The sequence below is a fragment of the Myripristis murdjan genome, chromosome 20 (assembly GCF_902150065.1).
Source record: "Myripristis murdjan chromosome 20, fMyrMur1.1, whole genome shotgun sequence".
Lineage (NCBI taxonomy): Eukaryota > Metazoa > Chordata > Actinopteri > Holocentriformes > Holocentridae > Myripristis > Myripristis murdjan.
In genome coordinates this window covers 28,737,874-28,764,864 of record NC_043999.1, presented here as the reverse complement: position 1 = coordinate 28,764,864, position 26,991 = coordinate 28,737,874, and the positions used below count along the sequence as shown (strand labels likewise).

General features: G+C 40.3%; 2 protein-coding genes across 6 annotated transcripts in view; one reads left to right on the top strand and one right to left on the bottom strand.

Annotated features, from left to right (window-relative positions):
- Positions 1-585: 585 nt before the first annotated feature.
- LOC115378943 (protein FAM92B-like) lies at positions 586-8,621 on the bottom strand. Of its 2 annotated transcripts, none has more exons than XM_030079522.1 (9): positions 8,490-8,621; positions 7,941-8,175; positions 7,340-7,408; positions 5,766-5,867; positions 4,013-4,018; positions 3,785-3,889; positions 3,117-3,230; positions 1,126-1,332; positions 586-772 (listed from the first exon to the last, which is right to left on the bottom strand). In XM_030079522.1, the coding sequence occupies exons 1-9, from the start codon at positions 8,585-8,587 to the stop codon at positions 590-592; spliced, it is 1,119 nt and encodes a 372-aa protein (XP_029935382.1). In that variant the 5' UTR covers positions 8,588-8,621; the 3' UTR covers positions 586-589. The 2 variants fall into 2 exon arrangements, with proteins under 2 accessions (XP_029935382.1, XP_029935383.1); XM_030079523.1 differs by lacking the exon at positions 8,490-8,621 and adding an exon at positions 8,410-8,488.
- A 3,770-nt stretch (positions 8,622-12,391) lies between these two features.
- LOC115378520 (putative ferric-chelate reductase 1) overlaps positions 12,392-26,991 on the top strand; it is a 35,397-nt gene continuing 20,797 nt past the window's right edge. For 2 of the 4 annotated variants that reach the window (XM_030078780.1, XM_030078783.1), the window contains exons 1-7: positions 12,392-12,487; positions 13,423-13,467; positions 15,026-15,227; positions 18,395-18,546; positions 22,934-23,028; positions 24,236-24,371; positions 25,418-25,606. In XM_030078780.1, the coding sequence (XP_029934640.1) occupies positions 15,035-15,227; positions 18,395-18,546; positions 22,934-23,028; positions 24,236-24,371; positions 25,418-25,606 (765 nt within the window). In that variant the 5' untranslated portion in view covers positions 12,392-12,487; positions 13,423-13,467; positions 15,026-15,034. Of the gene's footprint in view, positions 12,488-12,891; positions 12,908-13,422; positions 13,468-15,025; positions 15,228-18,394; positions 18,547-22,933; positions 23,029-24,235; positions 24,372-25,417; positions 25,607-26,991 lie in introns of those variants that run through there. The other 2 variants (XM_030078781.1, XM_030078782.1) reach the window with 2 other exon arrangements.

Sequence of the window (26,991 nt, the reverse complement as noted above, 5' to 3'; positions counted from 1 at the left end):
AAATCTCCATTTATATGGACAATAAAGACAGATAAATCATAATATGGTTAGCGTGTTGCCATGTAACTAATACGTGCCTTAAGGACCTTAAGGTTTTCATTACATTTTTATGTTTAAAAATATAATTTTAATTCTAAATATAGTTTTCTTGTTTTCAGGGTTTTTTTCCCTTGTGGATCTCCTTCCATTTTTTCTTGGCGTTATTGCATTTGTTTTTACTCGTATAATAATGTTAATTAAAAGAACTGAACCGCACATGCTCTGTGTGCGTTTCTCTCTCATCGTGCTAATGTTTCGGCTCTCAGGCCTTCTTCAAGATCAATGAAGGTTGAAGACTGACATTTTTTCCTACTCTCAAGTCTACTTCACCTAGCACCTCACTGTAATCCTCAGAGTGCATTATTTTTCCATCATGTGGAGCTTCAACTGTAAATCTTGACACCATAATCTTCAGATTTAGTATTATGTTATCGATGTCCTGGACTACTAATAATTGGTGGCCCTGAAAATTCAATATCAGTTGATCCCTAGCAGAAACTGTGTAATAACATATGCATCTATAGTAGTAGACTGCCTTCCATATGTGCTGTTAATTCTGCTGTCTGCGCATCTGGACGTACTGAGCAGCATAAGATTGCCTGTTGGTGTGCTCAAACTCCTCTGTCTCTGACTCATACACCTCATGAAACTCTTCCTCTTCTTCTTCCTCCTCCTCTTCTTCCTCCTCTTCCTCCTCCACTCTGCTCTGACGCTGTAGGGTGCTGGTACGGGACTGTGAAGGAAAAAACGCCAGCACAGAGTTAACAGTTACAAGGAAATTGCCTGAAAATAATGATAACATTACACATTTTTTTAACACATTTGTAAAAAAAAAAAAAAAAAAAAAAATGAGGAAAGAAAGAAAAAGAAAGAAAGGAATAAATAAATACAAGAAAAGCATTTCTAGATTATAAATTAAATTACAAGAAGATTACTACAAAATAACCACACAGTTAATGCCAAAATTTGTGATATAGTAATATTTTTTGATTCACATGTATTAAAATTCAACAGACAGCAGAAAAAGAAGTCTGTAACTCAGATTTTCCTGATACAAGGAAACGAATTAATAACTAAGACACCCACTGTCCTTAGTTTATCTGTGTATTGCCGGTGTTGGGGTCTGTTGTCTTGGTTTCGGGTGGAGGCCAAAGTCCACATGGGGCTTTGGCCCCTGGTCGAGGCCAGAGTGGGGCTGGTGAGGCGGCTCATGGAGGAGTTGGAGTGGCTGCTCAGAGGGCTGCCCAGGATCCCAGACAGCGGGTCAGACATCCTGATTCTGCTACTGAACAGCTTTGGAGACAGGAACACAGCATCAGGCTAGGCTTTCCCAAACACAGAGTATAGCTTAGTGCTTCACAAGAAAACAATAAATAGCAAGCAATAAATAAAATAATTTAAAAAAAAGACATTATATAGAAGAATAACAATAGATGATAGCAATGTATGCATAAAAACAAGGGCTACATAAAAGCAGGACTGAACAGGTGAGTTTTTAACTGCTTTTTCAAACTGTCCACAGAGTCAATGACAGCAGCCACGAGGACTGTATTCCACAGGCCAGTGACTGCAAAATCTGGATCCTCCTCGGTCTTGAACCTGCTATGGGGTAGCGACTGTGAAGGAATTTTCTCTGTAGCTGTAGGCCCCTTTAGGCCCCTTGAAGCTGCATTGATAAGATGTAAAGTCTCCATCCCACCAAGGCCATAAGTCTGAGGCATGCCAGAGCAGGCAGACTGATGCCTCTCATGAACACAGAGCTGCTGACCTCTAACATACTTAGGTAAGACATCTCCTTTAAATAAGAATTGGTGTGGTACTACAGTGTTCACACTTGTAGTACTCATTTTCTGTTCTCCTCAGCTGAGCATCAATAAACCTTTGCATAAGACATCACCGTCTCCTGAGATCTGCTTCACTCTGACAGTTGATCAGAACCTTGCTCTTTTCCATCACAACGACAACAACATTTTCTCAGAGGATATTAGTGAACTTGATTTTGTGGAAGGCCAATTTAGTTAGGCTACTGCATGTAGGAAGGTGCCTGACTGTGCAATACTCTGTAAGCAATCACTAAAACCTTGAATTTTACCCTGTATTCAACAGGAAGACAGTAAAAAGATGCTAAAATTGGAGTGATTATGAGAGCACTTGCCAGTTCCAGCAAGAATTCGTGCTCCAGCATTCTGAATCAGCTGTAGCCGGGACAGAGAGGATTTGCTAACGCAAGTAAAAAGAGAATTACAGTAGTCAAGGTGTGTAGAGAACAACACATGAACAGTCATTTCCATCTCAGCATGTGAGACAACAGTCCTAAGCCAAGCAAGAGTCGGTTAGCAGAATTAAAGGACATGTTAAATGACATGTAATCAAACATAACACCAAGATTTCTAGAATTAGAGCCAACAAAAGAGGAAAGAGAATCCAAATTAGGCTTGACCTTAGGAATCACACTGTCTGTGACAATGATGAAGACTTTAAACAGTCGTGTATAATCAGCAGTTTATCACACTTGTGCAACTGTATATCATCTACATAGCAGTGTCAGGAGATGCCATCAAAACTAATAAGGCAGCTTGGAAATGGAGGTATAATGTTTTGTCAATGGCGGATCAAGGTTTGGCTTTTTAAGCAAAGGCTGAAGAATAGCATATTTAAAATAACTGGGGACCTGACCAGATTTAAGTGGAGTATTTATAATTGAAACCAAAGGTGTTGGTAAAATATTTAGGGGGCAGGAAGGAGATTTCATGGTGTCCACCATGAAAATGAGATCACATAGAGTGGAAAAGTGAAAAATAATCCATACTGCAATGGAGATATAGTCATGACTATGGATGGATGGTGGTGGTGGTGGTGGTGGTGGTGGTTGTGTGTCTGAGTGTGTTTGTGTGTGTGTGTGTGTGTGTGTGTGTTTGTGTGTGTGTGTGTGTGTTGGGGAGGGGCTAACTTCTCTCTACAAATGCAATGGCACTGCTTTGTAGCTGATCACACTGTTAGGTAATCATATATTTTTGAATGAATAATGGGCTACTGTGTCCTCCTTCAATCATTCTGTATCACATCACATATGTTACCTCCAGATCCTTGTTTATGTCCATTGCCTCCAGGTTTTGGAATGTGTGTGTATAGATCTCCAGGGCTTTGGCATGGAAGAGCATCTCCACTGTAATGAAGTCTGTGAAAACCCTCTGCCGACATAGTAATAAGGGATGTAAGTTTCACACCTTGTGACAAGGATTATGTGGCAGTACTAAGGATTTCACAAAATATACTCAAAAATCCACAATAAGCAAATTTGAATTTCTGCTTATAACACCAACTTTTAATGTTCTGCCTCTGCAGCTAACAAAGTTGTTGCCATTCATAAAGCACGAGACTGATAACTGTAAAGCAAATGCTTCTGTGGGGACTATTTTCAGGCGGAGAGACCCAATTTCAAGTCACCAAAAGACAACACTAGTGCTGCTTTTAGGAAAACTAATGAGTATCTTTATGACAGTAATGGTGTGATGTGCTGGTGTGAAGAAAGTTTGAAGTCTGAAAGTTAATTCTCATATCTTAGTGGAATGAATGGAAATCAATGCCTGGATAAAAGGGAAGAAAAATTATATTGGTATTCTAAACTACAACTGCTTGCCTTGGGAAAAGACGAAGTATGCACACTATAGATATTGTGCTAAACATGCAAAATCACTGGTATGGTTGTTTTAAGATTGTTTTAAGTCATTTGTTAGACACTTACCTTGATTTCCTCCACTTTTTGTCTCTGGAAGTCATTGATGGTCTCCTCTAGTTGCCTGGTGCTGCGTTGAGCGTTGTTAGAAGCCTTCTGGGCATTTACCTCTGCCTGTCATTCACAACACATAATCACAGCCACTAGAGAACACATGACCACAGCTCTACCTTATAATCGGATAGAGATGCTTGGAAAGCTGCTGCTCAGATGATATATGTGAAAGAGTCGCATTACCTGTGACTGAAAGGATTTGTCAAGAAAATAATTAATAAGAAAATAGAATTGTTGAGGAGTTTCCATTCAAACATGTGAGATCCACAATTCACCCAATTTGAAAAAATATTATGTTATTTCACTTCCCCCCGGAGCTGCTATGTAGGACAGGATTGGTTCTGTCTTGCTCTCAATGCTATTAAGTGCCAGATACTGGCTGGATGCTCCATATGCTGACTGTTAGTCTCCTGCCATGGAGGGAACTTTGTCTGGAGCCTGGGCTGGTGGTACAGCCCCGCTGGCTGCTGCCTGGCTGCCTGCTAAGCGCTAACGTTCCAGCCCTGCATTCTAGTACCACCAGCTGCTTTGGTGCTCAGCACTTGGATATCTTTGGACCTCATGGCATAGTGTGTATGGAGGCCCAGCAAGGGCATTTCTCCCTCACCCACTAATGTTATATTCCTTTTTTAGAATGTTTATATTGCTTTTTGCTGTTTATTATCTGTTTATACTGTTTATAATGTAAATTATGCTTCATATCTTGCTATCCACTTTGCTGCTGTAATGTGTGAAATTTCCCCACCGTGGGACTAATAAAGGAATATCTTATCTTATCTTATCTTATCTTAGATTCAAGACCTACAAATTATTTTCCACCTCGTGTAGAGTCAAATTTCAACATTTTTGTCTCTAGAGTCATTCCAGTGAACATTAGTCTATTTATCAGGGGTTTCTCCAATTTGATTGATAAATTATCTTATTTGAGTGCCTGGGCTGCAGAGAATCTAACCCTTAACAGACTGCAGAAAAACACTACTAGAGAGGCATGGCAGACTGCAGACAAAAGAAAACAAAACAAAACAAAAAGCTACTAGAGGCTTGGCCAGCTCGCTCTGTGATTGGATAGTGAAATGATAGAAATGATAGTCCTGATTGGATAGTCACAGAATATCTTAATCCCCATTGGCTAATCAGGAGGAAGCCTTAGATGTGGGACAAAAGTGCTTGTACCGATAGATTTGATATGTACTCTTAGATTGGATTTGTACCTGTAAACTTGCGATTCACACATACAGTATACAGTTCTGTATGAACTTTTCTCACGCACAAACAGATAGATATGTCACTGCAAACCTTTTTTTGTAACTGTAAACTCTTTATGCACTCACACATTGGAAATTATTTGTGTGAATCTTTTTTTTATTTGTTCACAAAATGTCATGCAGTTCCAGATCTCTTTATAGATTCAAAAATGAAATCTGTGTGTTCAGATATTTTTATATATTCAAATATTTGAATTAATTTGATCAAAACCTTTTTAGTCACACATTTGAATGTATTTATATAAAATGCTTTCACACATTCAGATATGGTGATACACAGCTAGAATACATTTGACCTGATTGGGAGCCCATAGACAGCTGGCTGAAAGGTAAGTTACTGGATCTTTCTGGATGTTAATAACAGGAAAAATACAGTTACAAGCAGTCGTTTGAGCCAAATTATCATTTGTTTGCTCTTGGTAGCCATATGTGCATTTCATTTAAGGAAAGTGACACTTTTAAAGTGATTTAATTTGAGGGGATTAAGGTGGAATTTGCATGTGGAGCATCCAGCCAGTATCCAGCACTCAGTAACAATAAGAGGAAGATAGCACCACTACTGTCCTACACAACAGCTAAGAAGAAGAGAAATAATATCACTTTTTTTTTTTTTTTTTTAAATGGGTGAGCTATCATTTTAAACATAAAAAAAATGTACATGTAAAGGATACAATGCTCTGCCGGTCTGCTGGGTTCTTCAATCGTATTTTCCCCAATTTCTGCAGCTCCTTCATCTCTCTGTTCCGATCGGCATTGAACTTCTTGAGATCAGCCTGAACAGTAGTCATACCATGAGCTCAGACATAGTCCTGGGCGGTATACCGGTTCATACCGAATACCGGTGTTATTTTTTTTTATGATATGAATTTTTCAGATATCCCAATACCAGTGTGTGTGTGTGTGTGTGTGTGTGTCAACACATAACGTTGGGAACAGCACGCGGAACGTAGCGCCGCAGGACATCGTTGGAGGGGGACTGTTTTTGCAGTTGCACTCACTAAGCAGTGGGGACTCAGAAAATGAAGCTGAAGAACTTTTACCAAAAAGAGGAGCTGTGTCGGCTGTTTGTAAGTTCTTTGGCTTCAAAAAATCCATCTGGAAAAAGCAAAGAAACTTTCCAAGCTACAGCAGCGCACTGACATAGATTGTGTAACAAAGTGAAGAGTTGCCACTCCGCTCTATTTTCACTGGCTAACAGCAGCACACTGGCTTAGCTTGTCTATTCAGAGAAGAGGTATCACTTCGGCTTATTTTTCACATGCATACTACTGCTCATTCATTGGTAGCTGAATTGTTAGGTCTAATTAAGTAATTCACATTTTTAAAATAATAATATTTTAACATATTGTTAAATCAGTCAAACCAGTCTGCATATTAATACAAGTGGCCTTAAATATGCATAATAAAAAGGTTGTGTATTTTGAATGCAACTGTCATGCATTCTGATTCCTTCACTTCATTAGAATCATGAGTGCCAGCTCTTTGCATCATTTTGTGTTGCCATGTAAAGACAGTGTCCGCTCTCTTTTTATCCTGCTAATGAGAGGCTGTGGAGTGTGTGTGTGTGTGTGTGTGTGTGTGTGTATTTTCCATTCAGTCTGTGTTCAGTAATGAGGAAAAAGCGTACCTACAATTTGCTTCCCTAATTGTATCCTTACCACAGATTACATGCAGTTGTTTTTTAAATGTAGTTATTTTATTTAATTATATTTTATTTGCAGTATATTTTGTATTCTGGCATTTTGCATTTTCTTGATGTTTCTTGCATTTTTCATTAATATGTCCTTGTTATTAGGATGTGCAGTATATATATTTTTTTAATTTCTAGGACTACAGCTGTTATCAGTGTGATAGCTGCAATCACACACATGCTGTCTTGCATTCTTGTATACTTGTATATTTACTGAGAGATGAAAATGGTAGATTTAAAGGATCGATCTATCTTTCTAAATTTACATATACATATACATATATACAAATACATTTACATATATACATATATACACACATAGGCCTACATATACAGAGATAGGTATAGATGTATATACACAGATATTATTTTGTGTGTTTACTTATTGTTTTTAAATCTCTAATTATTGTTGCCTCTAATAAGCTTATAAACAGGGCTCTCCTGAAAAGGAAAGCTTGCTCTCTGAGTGACTCTCTGTATAAATAAAGGTTTACACTGAAAAGAACTTTTATTCTGAGTCAGGGTAACAAGTTTTATAGGCACATCTGTACTCACTCTTTTACTTTTCACTATGTCTCCATAGGCCTTGAGAGGAGCAACGACTCGAGTCTCCAGCCTCTCCACCTGTGAAGAACCATGACTTGCATTTTCCCTGCAACCACTGCTATTTTATAGAAAACATTTATGCATTTTAGAGGTCTGTTGATTTTCACATGATCCTTAAAATGAAGCTTATCCATAGGTTCACTAAGGATGATCATCTCTTACCCACCTTCCAAGCCCACAGGGTCAAGGATAGGATTACAGTTATGTCAAGCCTATTTTAGCGAATAGGCAAGCAGCCAACTGGTGGGTATGCAGTGGGATCCATAATAATGGTTTACAGACATGTTCTTGAAAGTTATGGCTTAGCCTATTGATTCTGCTGACCTCTTGCTGATATGCAGCTTATATCAACTGACCTTTTGTTGAATATCGATAGGGGATTATCCAAAGAAATCTTACTGTTTTACCATAATAATGGAGTCTAACTGACAAACTACTGTTCATTCATAGCACAACAGATTTCAACAAGGAGAGGTCAAACTGAAAATGAATTTTAACAGTTCATGATGCCAGGGTAGTGGCACCCACCTCCTGGGGCCCGTGCCCTCACCTGAGCCTGTCGGTAGTCCTGCACCATGGCCAGGTCTTCAGCCAGGTTCTTCAGGCCCACCCGGAGCGCTGGGTCCTCTGTGCTGGAGAAATCAAAGAGTTGTGCGACTAGCAGGTCTCCCTTGTCTCTCAGTTTGGCTGTCTTCCTGGTGTAGGAAGCCAGCAGGGAGCAAAAGCGACCTAGGTGCTTTTCAGCATGATTCACTGTCTGCTCCATGGTCTTCACCTGGGCATCCCTGGTCAGACACAGCAAGACGACAGTACAATAATCAACGTCATTAACTGAAGTGTTTTTTTGCCTGGCTATAGTTTGAGGATGATCTGTTTGTAATACAAATCTGCCTTCTTTGCAACAGCAAGGAACAACAGCAAACAACGGAAGAGCTGCTTTTCACTTCCCTATGAAGCAGCCCACAGTTCTTTGCTTTGGTCACACAGACAAATTTGCAAATCAGTGAAATGATTCCTACCTGGAGAAGAGGCTGTTCATGTTTGCTCTATTCAGCCCGCCTGTTCCCCTTTGCTGTTTGTAACCTCAGCTGCTTCTTACCTGCCCCAGGTAACCAGAAGGTGTTGCCATGGAGACATCAACAGTGTGTTGGTGTTGTAAGGGGTGATCCTGGCCACATGATGGCAGCAGTGTGACATAATAGCCTTACAGGCAGTCTCAAATGGGAGGGCACACAACTGTTTCCTAATGTTAAGGATGAGTCTGAGGGAGGATAGAACAGTGCATGTTCAGACTAACAAGCCAGAGAATTCACACATCACTTTTAAATGCTTGTCTTGAATCTAATGTTTTGATGTCATATGTACACAAAAACATTAACAATTTCAGTTCAATCAAAATGCATAATGCATTTTTGTATCAAGCACTCACTGTGTGCTGCCTTCAACTTTCTACAAGGAAAGTTTTACTTGCAAGCCTTCATGGTAAACTTTTATTCCAAAAATGCGAGCCACCTCTGATTCGGTAGCAAAAATTGGGTCTGTAATTGGATGATTTGACAACAACAAAACAACAAAAAGCTATCAATCCATTTAAAAAGCTCACACTGTAAAAAAAAAAAAAAAAAAAAAAAAAATCCACAAAAATTTCTACAAAAAAGGTTTGTAGAAACTACAGAAAAAACAGTAAAAGATCATAAAATCCAAAATAGTATATTACTGTAGTACATTAAATTACCCTAACAGTCTATCACTTTAATTTTCCCAATTTTACTGTGAAGATAAAGATTTTGGGTAAAAATTACTGAAAAAATACCATCATTTCAAAAGCATGTAATTATCCTAAAACTAGTGATGTTATTCTGTTTAAATGTGTACATTTAAGTTTACAGTAGAAAACCATTCATCATTCAGCAAAACAATATAGATTTTTTTGCAGAAGTAAGTTATTTTCAAGGAACAACAGCTCTTGACTGTGATATCTGCGGGTCTCAAAACAGCGTACTGTAATGTCATATATTTTACCATAAATTTCACACTTTTTTGGGGGGCATAATCTTCATGCAGTGTACGTCTCTGGTATTAGTCATACACTCAGTCATACACTCACTTTGGACAACAGTTTCAGGGTCATGTTTTAACCATGAAACGACTAGAAAATCTTCATGCATTGAATGAAATTAGAGGCTGACTATACAGAGAAAAACAGTGGTTCTAAAATAATAATAATAATAGTAAACTATTTGTATAGCACTTTTCAAGACATTGTTACAAAGTGATTTACATAACAGGTAAAAATGATAAATGGCATCAAGCTAAGAGCAATGCAAATTAGACACAAAAAAGGAAACACGTGACATGGCCAATGTTTAATTACAAAAATATAAAATCTAAATACAGTATTATTGTTAAGGAGTAGTGGTGGAAAACAGAAAAGTCCTGGCTCATATGTTGCCCCTGGTCCTTTGGGTCTATGTGGTCTCGATGCATGGATTTCCTTCAGATGGTCCAGTTTTCTTCCATAGTCCAAAGACCTGCAAGTATGGTACAGATCTCCATCTGTTTGACAATGTCAAAACAATAAATGTGACTTTGTATAAAATACAGTGTCAGATGAATTTTGATTAATTTTGAATTATGATGAGTTTTTCTCTGCTGGTTGATGGGGATACTGGTTGTGGATTTTCAAATTCATTAACTGCCTGACTATGTTTGGGTCCATTTTGACAGTCTCCTACAGACTAAATCTCCTATTGTTATAATTGGCCTTCTAGTTCATGTCTCTTGTAGTATCCAATGTATGTTAGAGTTCAATGTTTCTTGTATTATTCAGAACAGCTTGACTGCTAGCAGAGGGCAGATAAAGCTGGAGCCACACATATTTTCTCTATCTTGTAATTTAGGTCTATTGCATTAGATACACGCCCAGTTAACATCCACACACCGCACATCACACATTCCAGCAACAAGGCATGGACAGTGGTTGGCCTGTCCTTGTCCGGGTAACTGGCCAATTATACTCGGTTACGTGTAAGTCCAACCTATGTACGGGGCAGGCCCAGCCCAAGAACATAAATGTGTATCATTTCCTGATATCGGGGTTCATCCTGATAGAGATCCGGCGAGAGCTCTGTCATTTTGAAGTGACCAAATAAATATTATATCTGAGAGCTGAAGATTGACTCCGGTCTGTCCTTAGGCATTCAACAAAAGAATCGGGTGCTAACACTATCTTCAGTAATGTTCAGGAGAAGTTAATTTGTGGTGGCTCTCACTATACCTTCAGCGGTGTGCGGATCACTGCAGTACATGGACGGATTTAATAATTTAATATTCTTGTTATTTTGAGAACATTTTCTTTTTTTGTAAAAACAGATTGACTATCTCATTATCTTTGTTTTCTTGAGATGACAGGATGATGAAGCTTTAGGACCACTCATATGGGCACTCAATGTCACTCATTTTGCAGTGACAACTATAATCCAGGTGCTGATGAAAATTATGCGATTCTGGGCCAAAATCAGCAGGATTACCTTGTTTCCAGGGGCGAAAATCCCATTTCATTATTGGGGGGGGGACAATAAACAGCAAAATTTCTGAGAGTAATTCCAGCGGGGGTCATGAAAAAATTGCTGTCTGGCACAACTGTACCTCCCTCTTTCTGTCTTACTCCTCCTTTGAAATTTTCCGTACAGTGTTGAGTGCTCAGCATGTTCATATGTTTTAAATAATGCTATTAAAAGCAATAATTCTCTAACCAAATTTCTTTGCTCACTGTTCTATTTCCACTACAGTCCATCAAAGTAGCTTTACAAGCACTAGAAACTCAAAATAAGCTCTAAAACTAGAGGAAATACCTGAATAATCCAACTACATCAAACTATTCTTCAAAAAACAGATTTATTGTAGTGTCAATAAAAAACAAAGCAAGATATGGCATCAAATAGTGACATACAGTATATGTTTGAGCTGTACACTGTCCCTTTTAGATCAAATAAGAAAATGAAATGAAACTATGCCACAAAATAATGCAACTTAAAATGCAAAAAATAGATATCTGTCTAGAGACAAACTCAAAATATCAGTAAAATATGAACTATTTCTGACATTAATATCCTGACAGACTTTTTGAAAGAATAAAAAGCTCAGTATTTGCTCCTCCTGTGGTCTGTCCTCTCTCTCCCTCACTGTCCTGCACTCGCTTCAGCTTGTAAACAATCATTAGCTGTTAGCTTAAACAGAGAGCTGAAAGAGGCAGGTTTTGGACCAAGCAGGGGAAAATATCGCTTTTCATATTCCAGCCTTGTGCTTGGTGAACGAGTGGTGTGATAAATGACTCACTGGCTTTCACTTGAGGAGGTTTTCTTGCTAGTTCTCATCAGGTTGCTGCCTCTCAGGCTGACGGACTGAAAGTTACCGAGCTGCCGCTCTGCCGGTAGCAGGATGCGGACCAAACCACTGTGAGGCATGGGGGGGGTCATACATTTTTAACACTTAAAAACACACTATTTTACATTTGTAATTAGCACCGCTTGCATTGTGCTTTCACTGAATATTACTATATTATTCAGAATTATTTATTAGTCTTAACAGTGTTTTTCTGGGGGAAAGTGAAGCCATGTGGTTCCTTGCAAAAAAAAAAAAAAAAAAAAAAAAAAAAACTTTTTATTTTATTACTTTTTTCTAATAGATTTGTGACTTTATAATCTCGGGTTTTTCGACTTTTTTCTCATAAATTTGTGAGGTTTTTTTCTCGTAAATTTACGACTTTAATATGAGAAATTCTGAGTTAATAATAATAATACTACTACTAATAATAATAATGCTACTACTACTACTACTACTACTACTAATACTACTACTACTACTACTAATACTAATACTAATACTAATAATAATAATAATAATAATAATAATAAACCAATATTGTTGCTGGGTGGAAATTTTCAAGAGTTAAAGTCGAATGTTCAAGTTTCATGGAGGACCTTCAGTTGTCCGAGTGCACGTGAAAGCAGAATCCAGCACACACAGAAATCCGCGGTGTGTTTGGGGAAACTCGTAAATGACATAGGATCATTTTAACAGTGACGGGACTATGCGGTGAGTTTTCCGTTTTCCAAAATGACAGTATAAAAGTTTTTTTTATGGCTGAAAACTAATAACTGCTTGACTGTGGTGAGGAAAACAGTCAGCAAGAAAACTGGATAATTTCTTGTCAAAGTGTTGGATATTTAACAGGTGGTAAAGAATGATTGACGTGAGAACTCCCGCACACTCTTCACCCCTGCTCAAAAGTGAAGTCAGCGTAGTATGTTTACACTAACATGTTGACATACTACTACTACTACTACTACTACTAATACTAATAATAATAATAATAATAATAACGATTACGATAATAATGAGCAGAGACGAAAAGTGTGTGGGAGTTTTCATATCTGTCAGAATTGTTTCCATGCGGGGCTTTGCTGTCAGCACTTCCTGAAAACCGAGTTTGCTGTGCACGTGTTTTATCCTGATGTATGTCACTCAATTCTAAAAAGACCAGAATTTAGAAATGACTCAGGAGTTCTGGATAACCCGTTTGCCCCACAGATACCTGAAATATCAAAACATTTTGCTCCATTGTTGATGTGGTTTTCTACATTTGACATCAAAACATTAGATTCAAGACAGATTTTTAAAAGTGTTACCTTAATTCTGTGGGTTGTTAGTCTTGGCATGAACACGTTATCATTTATAGAATGGAAATATTTCTGCTGTGTAATACTTAACATTGGCTTTCACTTTTATGCCACCTACCAATTAACTGTGTAAATGAAGGTGTTACTTAACTGGAGTGTTGTTAATCCATTTCTGACACAAAGGGGCATATCACTTAAGAGAGCCAACAGTCACCCACTGCTGCTTCTTATCTCAGAAAGCATTTGCTCTGTGGCCAGCTGATTATGTTCTGTTGTTTCTGAATGTAACCCAATGAGTCAACTGCACGTTACAGGATTCTCTCAACTTCCCTGTTTTTTCCTCCACTATAGTCAAACCTCTGGCTTTTGTTGATCGGATTTTTTCTTTGGAATAAGGTATGAACCATATTTTTTATATGCCAGGATGTATTTCACATCCCAGTTTTGCAATTCAAGTATGTCAGCTGTATTTCTGTTCAAACTCTACCTCATGGGTACCAGTGTTCATTTTGACAGCCTGTGTTGATTTAGTTGTAGTCATTTTAGTCATTTGAATTCAGTTAGTTTCAGTGTAGTTTTTGTCAACAAAATCTTTTAATCTACAGTACTTCTACTGAATCATTTCACATTTTTCCTCTGTAATTTCATATAGCAAGTAATAAGGAAAAATGTAGCAAGTAAAAAGATGCATTCACATCCGCTCTGCAAATGGTCTGTATACGTTCCATGTTCATTGTAGCCAAGGTGTTATGGATAGAATTATATACATTCCTTATTACAGCTTATTGTATTGTGTATCTATCTTTATATAACTATTTTTATACTGTATTTAATATCCAAAATTTTCATAAATATTTTATGCCCCAAGTGATTTCAATCTTTAACAAGATGGAAACATAACAGTGACTATCATTTAGCTATTGTATTTTTTATTCACTGTGATCCTGCATGTTCCCCCTCTGACACCGAACTGTGTCCTGTTTTCTATACCTTGTACTTTGCATGTGATGTGGTTTATATCTGTATCTTACAGTTATTCATCACTGTATCACATCGTATATCACTGTTTGTACTTAACCTAATGGCCCTTCGGGGATGAATTAAGTCCTTGATGTTGATGTCCCATGTATATCTATTGCATATATTACAGTATTTTGGTAATTGCTCATTTATTTCATGCAGCATATCTCATTATTGCATTGTACAGTATATTTACTCTGTAGGATTGACTGCTGTGGCTTACCCTTGCAATGCTGTAGTTTTTTTTTTTTTCTTCCTTGTCTCAGTGTTTCCCCCCAAGAATCATTAAAGGACCACACCAGTAATTTTGCATGTTAAGCTTAATAGGCCTGTCTACAAAATGTATATACTGCACATTTCTGCTTATCTTTCCCCAAAGCAATCAGCTGTATTTTAGAACTCTAATATCATTTTGTGCTCCCTTTTATCCAGCCATTGGTTTCCAGTATGATATGAAAATGAACTTTCAGAGACTTCAGTCTTTCTTCACACTAGTATTCCATCACTGTAATAAAGTCCTCTACATTGGTTTTCTTAAAAGCAGCAGCACTGTTGTGTTTTGATGATTTGAAATGGGGCTAAAAAGTGATAAAATGCCAGAAAACAGTCTCCCAGGGAAACATTTGCTATCCACAGTCAGTTATCAGTTCTGTGGTTTATGAATGGCCATTTCTTTGTAATCCACAGAAGAACATTATAAGGTGTTTCAATGAAAAATGTAAATGTGAAAATCAAGGGTTTTGATTATATGTGGTGAAATCTTCAGTGCCCCTGCATGATTTGAGAAATGGTTTCTTGCAATGCAAAATGTGAGGAAATGGTAGATGGAAGTGGTAAATGGTTCAAACATTACGAACCACTGACGTGGTCCTTTTTAATGTTTCTTCTGCATCTCTCAGTTCCAGCTGGTTTATATACTGTATCTCTTCTTTAGGTCTCAGTAATGTGGCTTCTGTGCTTTCTGCTGGTTATATTGACTGGCTGTGCAGACCAGGCTGCAGGGTACAGTAATGGGAAGGTTAGCATTGCTTGTGGAGACATGACTCCTCAGCATGGCTACGAGTCAAGCCCCTACCCGCCACCATATAACATCACAGTGGACAAATCAGCATTCAGCCCAGGCGACCATATCACTGGTAAGCTGTACTCTTTCTTTGGTTACATGTCCTTTGGACTCTTTCTAGTACCAGCTCCTTCTTTGAGCACCTAACCAAGAGTACATAGGCACTTCCCAGACATGACCTGATCAGTGTGTGATACACAGTAAACAGGTCCACCAGAGAAACTTTGTTTCTGGCCATCACCATAAGGAAATTAAGCTGCTTGGAGGCTTTTTCACAGTGTGGTCAATATGATGGTCATTAAGAATATAACCCTAACCAGTCTTCTACTGGAGGTTAACTCCAACACACAACAGACCATACTGCACCACACACATCAAATCTGATCAAACCCCCTAACCAATTGGGCTTTTTCAACCGATCACTACCCTCCAAATCAACAGCCTCTAGTCCAGGGGTGGGCAATCATGTGCCATGGAGGGCCGAGAGGCTGCAGGTTTTCTTTCCAACCAAAAACCACACCAGCTGATTTCACTGATTAGTCCCTCCCCTCTGCTTGAAGGTGAGGTAATCAGTGAAATCACCTGGTGGAGTTTTTGGTTGGAAAGAAAACCTGCAGCCTCTCGGCCCTCCATGGCACATGATTGCCCACCCCTGCGTCTAGTCCAAGCTTAGAGGACTACCGAGGTTGCAACAGGACCACAGGCACTTCACTTCCTCAAACTTTTCCCATTTGAACCTAAAACCAAGCCAAAAATTAAAAATGGCAACCTGGAGATCAAACAATACCCGCATGTCATCCCACTAAAACAAACAGAGTTTCAGACAGGGGCAGACAAAGTCCACTGGACACCGAACACGGCACAAAAAATAGCGAAACATTGGCAAGACATACTAAAATAATTCCAAAAACCTGGAACATTAGCTGGGATTGATCACCCCAGCTGGCGTCCACGGAGGAGAGGGTCTACACTGCAAAAAGTCAAAATCTTACCAAGATTATTTGTCTTATTTCAAGTAAAAATGTCTTATTTCTAGTCAAAATATCTCATTACACTTAAATAAGACATGATCAGCTCAGAAATAGCTTGTCTTTAGACAATTTTCACTTGTTTCAAGTGAAAATCTACTTGAAACAAGCAGTGGCGGTTTCGTCCATGTTGCCGCCCTGTGCGAAATTACTGCCTTGCCCCCCCCTCAGCGCCCACTGCACCAACTTGACGTGGAAATGAGCGATATTAGTCTAGAAAACTGGCGATTTTTTTATTTTTATTTATTTTTTTTTTTTTTTAATTTTTTAAATTTTTTTGAGGACGCACTTTTTTTTTTTTTTTTTTTTTTTTTTTTGGAGGGCGCTCATGCGCTCCCAAGTAGATTGCGCCCTGGGCGGTTGCCCACATTGCCCATAGCTAAAACCGTCCCTGGAAACAAGTGAAAATTAGCTTGAAACAAGAAACAAATTTTGCCAATGGAGCAAGCAAATTTTTACTTGTCCGTGTCACAAGTAAAAATTTGTTTGTTCCATTGGCAAAATTTGTTTTTGTGCCCTCGGATGGCAGCCATTTTTTTGTTTTGTTTTGTTTTGTTTTTCTAACCCTAACCCTTTGTGGTTGACCATGTTTGGGCCTTCAGAAAACAACTTTGTTTTTGTCCCAGCTTCTTGATTTTTTCAGAGCTTTGAGATACATACATGGACTGTTCAAAGCATTAATGTTTAGTCAGATGTATGCATCGGTTTCTGGATGGCAGCTTCTCCAAATCCCCCCCAAAAATTTGATGTCACATTTTCATTGGCCCATAACTGCATGTGGGAATGTCTTAAAAAATCTGATTTCTGTTTTAATTTAAAGTTCAAAGCTTACTTTTTCTTGGGATATAAAACATTTTTTCTTGGGGCTATTTCACCACTCGCGAATATTGAAATTCCTCAATATTAGACCATTGTAGCTTGCGTTTGTGTGTTATATTAATTTAGTGTTTGTTATTTGGTCATTATTAACCTAAAATACAATGACCATTGCACCAGAAATGCATTTATTTGTCAAAACATCAACATTTTCATGAACCTTTTACCAAATCTCTTAAGCTGCATATTCATACAGTTCAGGTTTTTGCTGCCCATTCTGAATTTCACCATACATAAAATATGCATAAAATTGACTACTTTACAAATTGAAACCATTTTGGTGTGATTATCTTCAAAATTGAAAAACTGTAAAATGTCACACAGAATGGGCACTTTACTCTGCAGTAAAGTGCCCATTCTTCATTTTTTTTTCAATTTTGAAGATAATCACACCAAAATGGCCTCAATTTGTAAAGTTTGTAAAATGAAGAATAGGCACCGAATGGGCACTAAAGCCCCAGGATGCTCTGCTGTTCTGTTGTTGTCATTTGTCCCAGTTTGTCCTTATCTCCCTGTTTTCTTCTCTAATTTGTAGAGCGTGGTCTTTACCTGCTCTACCTGTAAAGTGTCATGAGATAACTTTGTTGTGATTTGATGCTAAAAAAACAAAAACAAAGAAACCCAACAGATTCAGGAGACCACAGTTCAACTCCCCACCTGGGCAAGAGCGATAACACTACACAACCTACAAACAGTATAGGGCTGGTGGTTTACCACATGGCCACGCGGTGGCAAGCACATTCAGAGTTTCTTCTTCTTACTTTTTAGTGATTCAGACAGAGATCAGACGCGCACCCCCGGTAACGGCCCCCCGGCAACGGCCCCCAAGGCACTCTCAAAATTTCCGCGCAAGAATTTTCTAGTTATGATTACTACTGTTGTTGCAAGACTATTAGTATTGTTGTTACTGCTATTTTCACCACTAGTATTACTATACAGCCCTATGTTGAACTTGTATTGTTCTGTGTCCTGCAATCTGCTCCTCCCTCCTCTCTCTCTCTCTCTCTCTCTCTCTCTCTCTCTCTCTGTTCATCCTTCTCTCACTCTTTCTGTGTTCATCTCTCAACCCTTCCGGTTGAGGCAGATGGCCGCCCACCCAGAGTCTGGTTCTGCTCGAGGTTTTTGGCCCTGTTAGAAGGCTTTTTTCCTCACCATTGTCACCCTGTGCTTGCTCTTGGGGGAGATTTTGGTCCATGGATTTGATCAATATCTGTTGGGTTTCTGTAAAGCATCTTGAGATAACTTTTGTTATGATTTGATGCTATACAAATTGAATTGAATTGAAGAAGGAATAAATAATTCTCTCTCTCTCTTCCCTTTGCACTCTTCAACGCAGTATCTTTGCGAGTGGCCCCCTCCAGCTCCGCACACTTCAAGGGCTTCCTGATAGAAGCTAGGGATGCTGGAAGACCCAGCTCTCCGGCAGTGGGAAGCTTCATCTTGGTTGACCCGGCTAAGTCCCAGCTCCTACAGTGTGGCCACACTCAGGTACGCAGGATAGAGCTGCAAACCCTTAAAGAATTCCATTAATCTGGGTTTCACTGGAGTGTCCTATCATTGTTTAAATGCTATTTCAGAGGCCTTTCCAACTTGACTTTCAAAATAAAAAAAAAAAAAAAAAAAAAAAAAATATATATATATATATATATATATATATATATATATAAACAAAAACCTGTATTCACAGACCAGTCAGGCCCCTAGTCAGGTGAGGCACAGAGCCTATATGGCCTCAGCAAAAACAATTTAGTAAAAAAAAAAAAGTTAAAGTCACAAGAAGATGACCTTTAAAATTAGCAACTAAATAAAGACAAGAAAATGCTGAGAAATTAGAAAATTAGGGAGGAATCAGTACACAATTTCAAGAAAATTATTAGAAATTATTTTAGTTAATTATTAATTAGTTAAATTACCAGACAACTGGCAAAACACTCTGGGCATCAGTACCTCAATCAGTACCTCATCAGTACATCAATACTGGACTTCAAACAGACCCCAGTCAGTTCGGATTGGCAGTCTCTCCTCCTCCACTCTAGTGCTCAACACCGGAGCGCCCCAGGGCTGTGTGCTCAGCCCCCTCCTGTTCACGCTGTACACCCACCACTGCAACCCCCGACATGGAGAGAACTCTATTGTGAAGTTTGCAGATGACACCACCATCATCGGCCGGATTTCCAACAATGATGAGTTTTCATATCGGGAGGAAATCAACCATCTTGCAGAATGGTGCACAGAAAACAACCTTCTGCTCAATGTCAGAAAAACCAAAGAGCTGATTTTTGAAAAAAGGAGGCAAAGACACACAACCCTGTCTACATCAATGGAGCTGAGGTGGAGCAAGTGAGCAGTTTCAAGTTCCTGGGAATCAACATAACAGAGAACCTGTCATGGACACATATCTCTGCCCTGGTTAAAAAAGCTCAGAAACGGCTGTATTTCTTAAGGAAACTTAAGAAAGCAAAATTCCAACACCAAGTTCCACGACTCTGCAACGAGTGATTAAAACTGCTCAAAATATCATTGGAACCCATCTACCAGGCATCAGTTGCCCCTTTTCCACCAAAAAGAACCTGGTGCTAGTTCGGTGCTGGTGCTAGAGCCGGTGCTTAACTGGTTCCAACAAAGAACCGGTTTGCTTTTCCACCGGCCAACAGCCAACCCCAACCGCAACGCTAAACTTCCTTGTATCCTTGTATAAAGGACTGGAAAATTAGCAAAGAAAAAAATGAAAAAGCAAGAAAGCAAGAAAGAAAGAAAGAAACAGCAACATAAAAACCTTACTGGAAAATAGGCCAAAACTACAAAAATAGAATAGAATAGAATAGAATAGAATAGAATAGAATAGAATAGAATAAAATAAAATAAAATAAAAGAGTAGAATAAGACCTTTCAGAAAAACAGCTGCTCTGCTCACAGCCTCCTGGGTTTCAAAGGGTTAACAAAAATGTCATGTTCTTTTGTACATTCTGAAGTGAGGGCAGATTAAAACAGTTCAAAATAGAATGCTTATGGTATTGTGTCAATCAGATTATTAGTCTTTTTGATCTATATTGATCTATTAATGGTAAAACCCACAAATGTCTAGGGACAAGTAGGCCTGCTGCATTTGCATGACCTTAATCTATCTTTTGACAGAGGGACTACTAATGCACATGTGTAGGATCCTGAAAAACGCTTTGGCTGCAATTAATATAGCCATTCCACATAAGTAAATAAAAGATGGTGGTGCGCAGCAGTGCAGTGGCTTCTCTGGCTTCTAGCATTAGCAGCTTTTCTAGCTTTTCCAGCAGCGTTAGCAGCTCTTCCAGTTTTGTCCAGTTCTGCCCTTTTACTGTGCCTTGGCACCAAGACCACAGTCCCGCTTTCACCGACACTCAAGGCAACAGTTGGCCGACTGAGGCTCCTGAAGACAGCGACATGGTGCAGTTGGCTACACTGGGCTGGGAGTAAGAGGAAGCGGTGTTCAAGGAGGCAGAAAAGGGGCAAGAGAGCCGGTCTTCTGGCCAAGCTGAGGGCTTATGCAAACAGACCAGCAATACCATCACTGTTCCTGGCTAACGTCCGTGCCCTGGATAATAAAATGGACCTCCTGAGGCTGAGACTAAGACAACGGGAGATGGGGGAATGCTGTGCCATCGTCCTGACGGAAACCTGGCTGAACAACGCCATGCCGGACTTGGCATTTCAACTGGAGGGACTATCCCTGTTCAGAGCAGACCGGAGTCATCTGTCTGGAAAAACGTGAGGTGGAGGCCTTTGTGTTTATATCAACGGGGGATGGTGTACAAACTCTACTCTGGTTAGTGCTAAGTGTTCGGCAGCTGTGGAACATTTAACAATAAAATGCCGACCTCACTATCGGCTGCGTGAGTTTACGCCGGTGTTTATCAGCGCTGTTTACGTCCCCTCGAGTGCTAATGCTAACGACGCACTCAGGGAGCTTCACGACAGCATTAGTGTGATCCAGAACAAGCACCCAGACACACTATATGTGATAGCAGGGGATTTCAACCATGTGACGGACATTTTACATGTCAGCATTGCCACCAGCGATGAGAACACCTTGGATCACGTATAACAGGAGGGGAGCCTACAGGAGCATTCCACGCCCACACCTCGGCCTCTCTGACCACATCTGATTCCTGCCTACAGATGTGCTCTGAAGTCAAGTAAGCCCACACAGAAGACCATCACTGTGTGGCCTCCGGGAGCAGAAGATAAGCTCCAAGACTGCTTTGAGTGCACTGACTGGCGGATGTTCAGGGAGGCGGCTACAACAGAGGGGGATGTGGACCTGGAGGAATACACATCTGCAGTCACAGGTTACATCAGGAAATGCATTAAGGATGTCACCATCACCAGAGTGATTACATCTCACAGCAACCTGAAACCATGGCTGAATGCAGAGGTCCGTAGGCTGGTGAGAGCTCGTGACTCTGCATTCAGGTCTGGTGATCCACTAGCGCTCAGAGTGGCAAGAAGGGAACTGGCAGCTCGCATTAAGAGGGCTAAAAACAGCTACGCCCAAAAAATCCTGACATCCCCCCACCCCATGGACCTCTCTGTCCATGTCCACTGTTCCCACATGCCTCAAAACTGTTGTCATCATTCCTGTACTGAAATGCTCCAACGCCGATTACCGCCGAGTGGCACTCACTCCTACAATCACAAAGTCCTTCGAAAGGTTGGTAATGACTGAAATCAAGAAGACCATCAGCGTGACAGTGGACCCCCACCAGTTCGCGTACAGGAAGAACCGCTCTACAGCAGGTGCCATCTCTACAGTGCTACACCACACCCATACTCACCTGGAGAATAAGGACACTTACATCAGGCTGCTTTTCGTGGACTTCAGCTCAGCCTTTAACACGATCATTCCACAAACATTGGCTGATAAACTGTCACTGCTGGGACTAAAATCCACAGCTGCAGCTCAGAAATGCAGCTCAGAAACGACCTCAAGTGGAGCCCCAACACCACCGCCATCATCAGGAAAGCACACCAGTGTCTTTACTTCCTGAGAAGCTGAGACAGGCTGGCCTGGGCCCTGCAGTCCTCACCTTCTTCTCCAGGTGTGCCGTGGAGAGCATCCTCACCTCCTGTGTGGCACAGCAGCTGCACAGTGGCGGAGAAAAAGGCTCTGCAGCGGGTGGTGAAGCAGGCACAGAGGATCTGCAGCTGTAGCCTCCCTGGCATCAGTGACTTGTACACCAGCAGATGCCTCCAAAAAGCATTAAGCATCATGGACGATAGCACACACCCAGCACACAGCCTGTTTGTCCCCCTTCTGTCTGGCAGAAGGCTCCGCAGCATCCGAGTTAAAGCCACCAGGCTCAGCGACAGCTTCTTTCCAGATGCGATGAGGCTGCTCAACAACACACCATCGGTCTGGCGACAACATTTGCAATCTACCTCTGCTGCTGCTATACTTTTGCACTATTTATTAGAACAGTGTCACTTTTATGGCATGTCACTTTATTTTTTTCTTTTATATATTTTCTATATAATTAATTAATCCTTTAATCCTCCATTAATCCTTTTACCTATCTAGCTGCTACTGAACCCTGAGAACTCTATTTTGTTTCTATGTATGTGGAAATTACAATAAAGCTCTCTTGACTTGACTTGACTTGAAAGTTCTGTAATAAGGTTCTCTGTGACTGCTGTAAAGCCTGAAAGAATTTATTCTCAGCTTTGTGCAATGTCAGATGCTGCACTTTGATTTCCCATGTAATTATTATCTGTGGAGGCATGACCTAAAGTAACAGGTCAGAAGCTGCTGGCCTAAGCATGCCAAGACAACAGGGTTACACATTACGGGATTAGGAGGTTGTTTTTGTGTCTGTGTGGTATTCTGAATCCCTGTCATTTGAAGGGATTTGCGGTGAGCCACAGAGATAGCTCCAAGAAGATACAAGTTCAAGCTGTGTGGGAGTCTCCGAAAAACCCTCCAGGACAAGTTCAATTTTTGTGAGTATCATTTTCTTGTGAAGATAACCTCTCAGATATGAGTCAAAGAATACTTCAGCTGTTTCTAGATGATTGCATTTGAGCTTGAGATGCACACCCAGTCCGAGTATTTACAGCCTTAGCATACACAACAAGTAAACCAAGTAAAAAAACAAGTAAAACTTGGTTTAACCTTCAGAGATGAAATTGTTTTACCCAGCTTTTTATGTAGTTATCTTTGAGAGAGAAATCTTACATGTAAATTAACAGTATGCGTCTATGTAAATCCTGTCAAACTGATGTAAGGTAGTTCAATAAGGTATTTTAAGAAAAAAATCCTCAAAACAAAACAAAAATTAAAAAGACAGTTCACCCATTTTGAAAAATGTTATATTATTTCACTTCCCCTCTGGCTGTGGTGTAGGGCAGTAGTGGTGCTCTCTTCCTCTCATTGTTACTGAGTGCTGGATACTGGCTGGATGCTCCAAATGTGTTGGCCTTCCACTTTTGAGGTGGACTTCCCCCAAGGAAGTCCCCATTCTTAAAAATAACTGCCTTGATCCACTCAGAAACTGTAACATAATTTAGTTTTGGAAAGTATAAGTTTGTACTTTACAAAACTAACATGAAAGTACTTGGTTTGGAAAGCACAGAAAGCACTTGTAAAGTAAAAGAGTTGCTTTCCGTATCTAACATGCAACTACCAAGTGCACATGGATGATAGTTTTGCTTAAATTACTGTTTATAACTATATTTTTCCTTTTATCAACATCCAGAAAAATAAGGCAACTTCTGCGCTTCCCGGATCACTCCGCAAGAGGGGCAGTAGCCACCATGTGTTTCATGGACCTTTCAGGTGGCAGCCAGCCACCATTATAACTGTGGGCCAGCACAAAGAGCTTAGACTGCACAAGAGAATAGTCAGTCAGTGGTCATCTTGGTCCATCTAGGTAGCAGGAGGCTAACAGTTAGCATTTGGAGCATCCAGCCAGTATCCAGCACTCAGTAACAATGAGAGGAAGACAGCAGCACTACTGTCCTACACACATTGGGGGGGGGGGGGGGGGGGGGGGGGGGGGGGGGGGGGAAGTGACATAACATTTGTCAAAATGGATGAACTAACTCTTTAATACTTCTATGAATTATAAATGATTTTAGTTTCACCAGGAATTCTTTTATACTTTAATTTCTCAAGATTGTTTTTTTTTTTTTTTTTTTTTTGCTCCAGTGTGACAGTGGTACAGAAGTATAAGGTGTACTGGGTGAGAATTGCTGGTCCTGTGGTGTCAGTGAGCGGAGCGACTGCTGTTCCAACCACTATTACTCCTGCTGAAGTCACCAGCCCTGCTGCTCTGCCCACTGCCGTGAGTAAGAGCTGTCACAGGGGAATTATCCTTAGCTGACTCAATTAGAAGGAATAGTTCACCCAAATCTGAAAGGCAGGCTAACAGTTAGCATTTGGAGCATCCAGCCAGTATCCAGCACTCAGTAACAATGAGAGGAAGATAGTAGCACTACTGTCCTGCACAACAGCAAGGGGAGAAGTGACATAATATTTAAAAAAAAAAAAAAATCAAAATGGGTGATCTGTCCCTTTACAGGTGTTACAAGTTGTATTTCAAGAGCAGTCAATCACAACCATGTATGAGGCCATTGCCAAGAAGATTGGTATCCTCTAGCAGGCCCTAAACTGCATTTTACCTGGTGTCATCTGGTCAGATCTGGCTCAAAGACGCCACCGTTTAAGCTCAAATAGAGCTGAGGGTTTTTAAGATTCTAGCAATAGCAGATGGTGGAAGGAGAGAGAGGCTGATGGAAAAATCAATCCTCAACATGTTTATTCTCTTCAGGTAGAGCATAGAGGAGGCAGTTGGATCAGTTGGAAATGCTGTCGTGAAGCTCCCTGAGTGCGTCGTTAGCATTAGCACTCGAGGGGACGTAAACAGCGCTGATAAACACCGGCGTAAACTCACGCAGCCGATAGTGAGGTCGGCATTTTATTGTTAAATGTTCCACAGCTGCCGAACACTTAGCACTAACCAGAGTAGAGTTTGTACACCATCCCCCGTTGATATAAACACAAAGGCCTCCACCTCCCGTTTTTCCAGACAGATGACTCCGGTCTGCTCTGAACAGGGATAGTCCCTCCAGTTGAAATGCCAAGTCCGGCATGGCGTTGTTCAGCCAGGTTTCCGTCAGGACGATGGCACAGCATTCCCTCATCTCCCGTTGTCTTAGTCTCAGCCTCAGGAGGTCCATTTTATTATGTTTAGGCCTCAGTGTGCACATATACACCATTTTAGGTGAAAAGAACACATTTATATGAATTTGATTGAATGTCATGTGCAAACCTGATCATCAGTCATTCTGGAAAAGAGCATGAGCTAAATGTCTTCTTCTCCCTCCACAGTTTAGTTCAGCAGACTGTGGCCGCAGTAAGTCCTGCCTCAGAGACCCACCTGGCTGTCATCCGGAATCAGACACCCACTGCTTCTTCCTGTCGTTTCACAGTGAGGAAGGAGGGATGAGTGTGATGTTTGAGCTCAGTGGCCCCGCTGAAGGTTATGTGTCTTTTGCCCTCTCTCAGGACAAATGGATGGTGAGGGTCATCTTGAAATTCATTTTCAAGGGAAAATGAAAAATTTTTTCTCTAAAAGCTGCAACAAGCATCTTTGCATGTTGGTGGCTAAATAAACATAGCCCACACTAGGATTTTATTTGGCCAAATATGACAAATCTACAGTGTACCTTTTAGGACATACTCAGACTTCTGGCCTTCGACTAAATTGTGTCATTCCTCAGACTAAAAGGCTTTAGGTCTCAGGAAAAAAAGTAAAAAAAAAAAAAAACACTTTGTCAAGTCTCAAGTGTAGCACAACTGAACACCAGACAACACTCCCTCAGACAAAACCCCCTCATACAAGCTTCCTCGGAGAAAACATCAGACAAAGCTTGTAGGAGAGAAATTGAATGATGAGACATCAATCGACAGCCTTAGCGGGACTTTATTATTATTTAAGACAAGTATACAAACCAGTGGAACAACAGAAATGTCCTGTCAGCTTCGCATATCTAACACCTTTATACACCCCTTCAGGCCCCGTTGATGAAGAATCTGTTGAAATAGTGTGTGTGTGTGTGTGTGTGTGTGTGTGTGTGTGTGTGTGTGTGTGTGTGTGTGTGTGTGTGTGTGTGTGTGTATGGGATACTGTCTGTGTGTATGTGTCAGGATGTTAGCCTTTGTGTGTGTATGGGACACTCACAAAACAAGCTTGGACAAAACATCAGACAGAACTTCCTCACATAAAACTACCTTGGACAACATTCCATCGGACAAAGTTTCCTCAGGCAAAGCTCCCCTAGACGAAACGTCATCAGACAAAGCCTCTGACAAAGCATCCTTGGGTAAAACACTCTAGGATAAGATTACATTGGTCAAAACTCCCTCGTACAAAACTTCCTCTGACAAAAGTTCTTCAGACTGAAATTTCTTTACACAAAAATCCCTCAGACAAAACTTCCTCAGACAAAACTCTCAAAACAAAATTTCCTCAGACTAAACTACCTTAGATAAAACTCCATCGGACAAAACTTCCTCAGACAAAAAGCTTCCTCACACAAAACTCCCTCAGACCAAACGCCCTCTGACAAAGTCTCCTGAGATAAAACTACATGGAACTAAACTGTCAAACAAAACTACCTCAGATAAAACTTCCTTAGAACAAACTCCTACAGTCAGACAAAATAATCAGATTCCCTCACACTGCAGTAAAGTGACATATTGTAGCCTGTATTCAGACTTTGCAAGCAAATGTCTATGTGGGGATGTCACCAGATACGGGGAAAACATGCAAACTCACACACAGGAAGGGCCCTGGCTGGCCAGCTGGGAAATGGACCCAGGACTTCCTTGCTGTGAAGCGCCAGTGCTGACCACTGCACCAACGTGCAGCCCAAGTTTGAATGCTGTGTTGCAAACTGCAA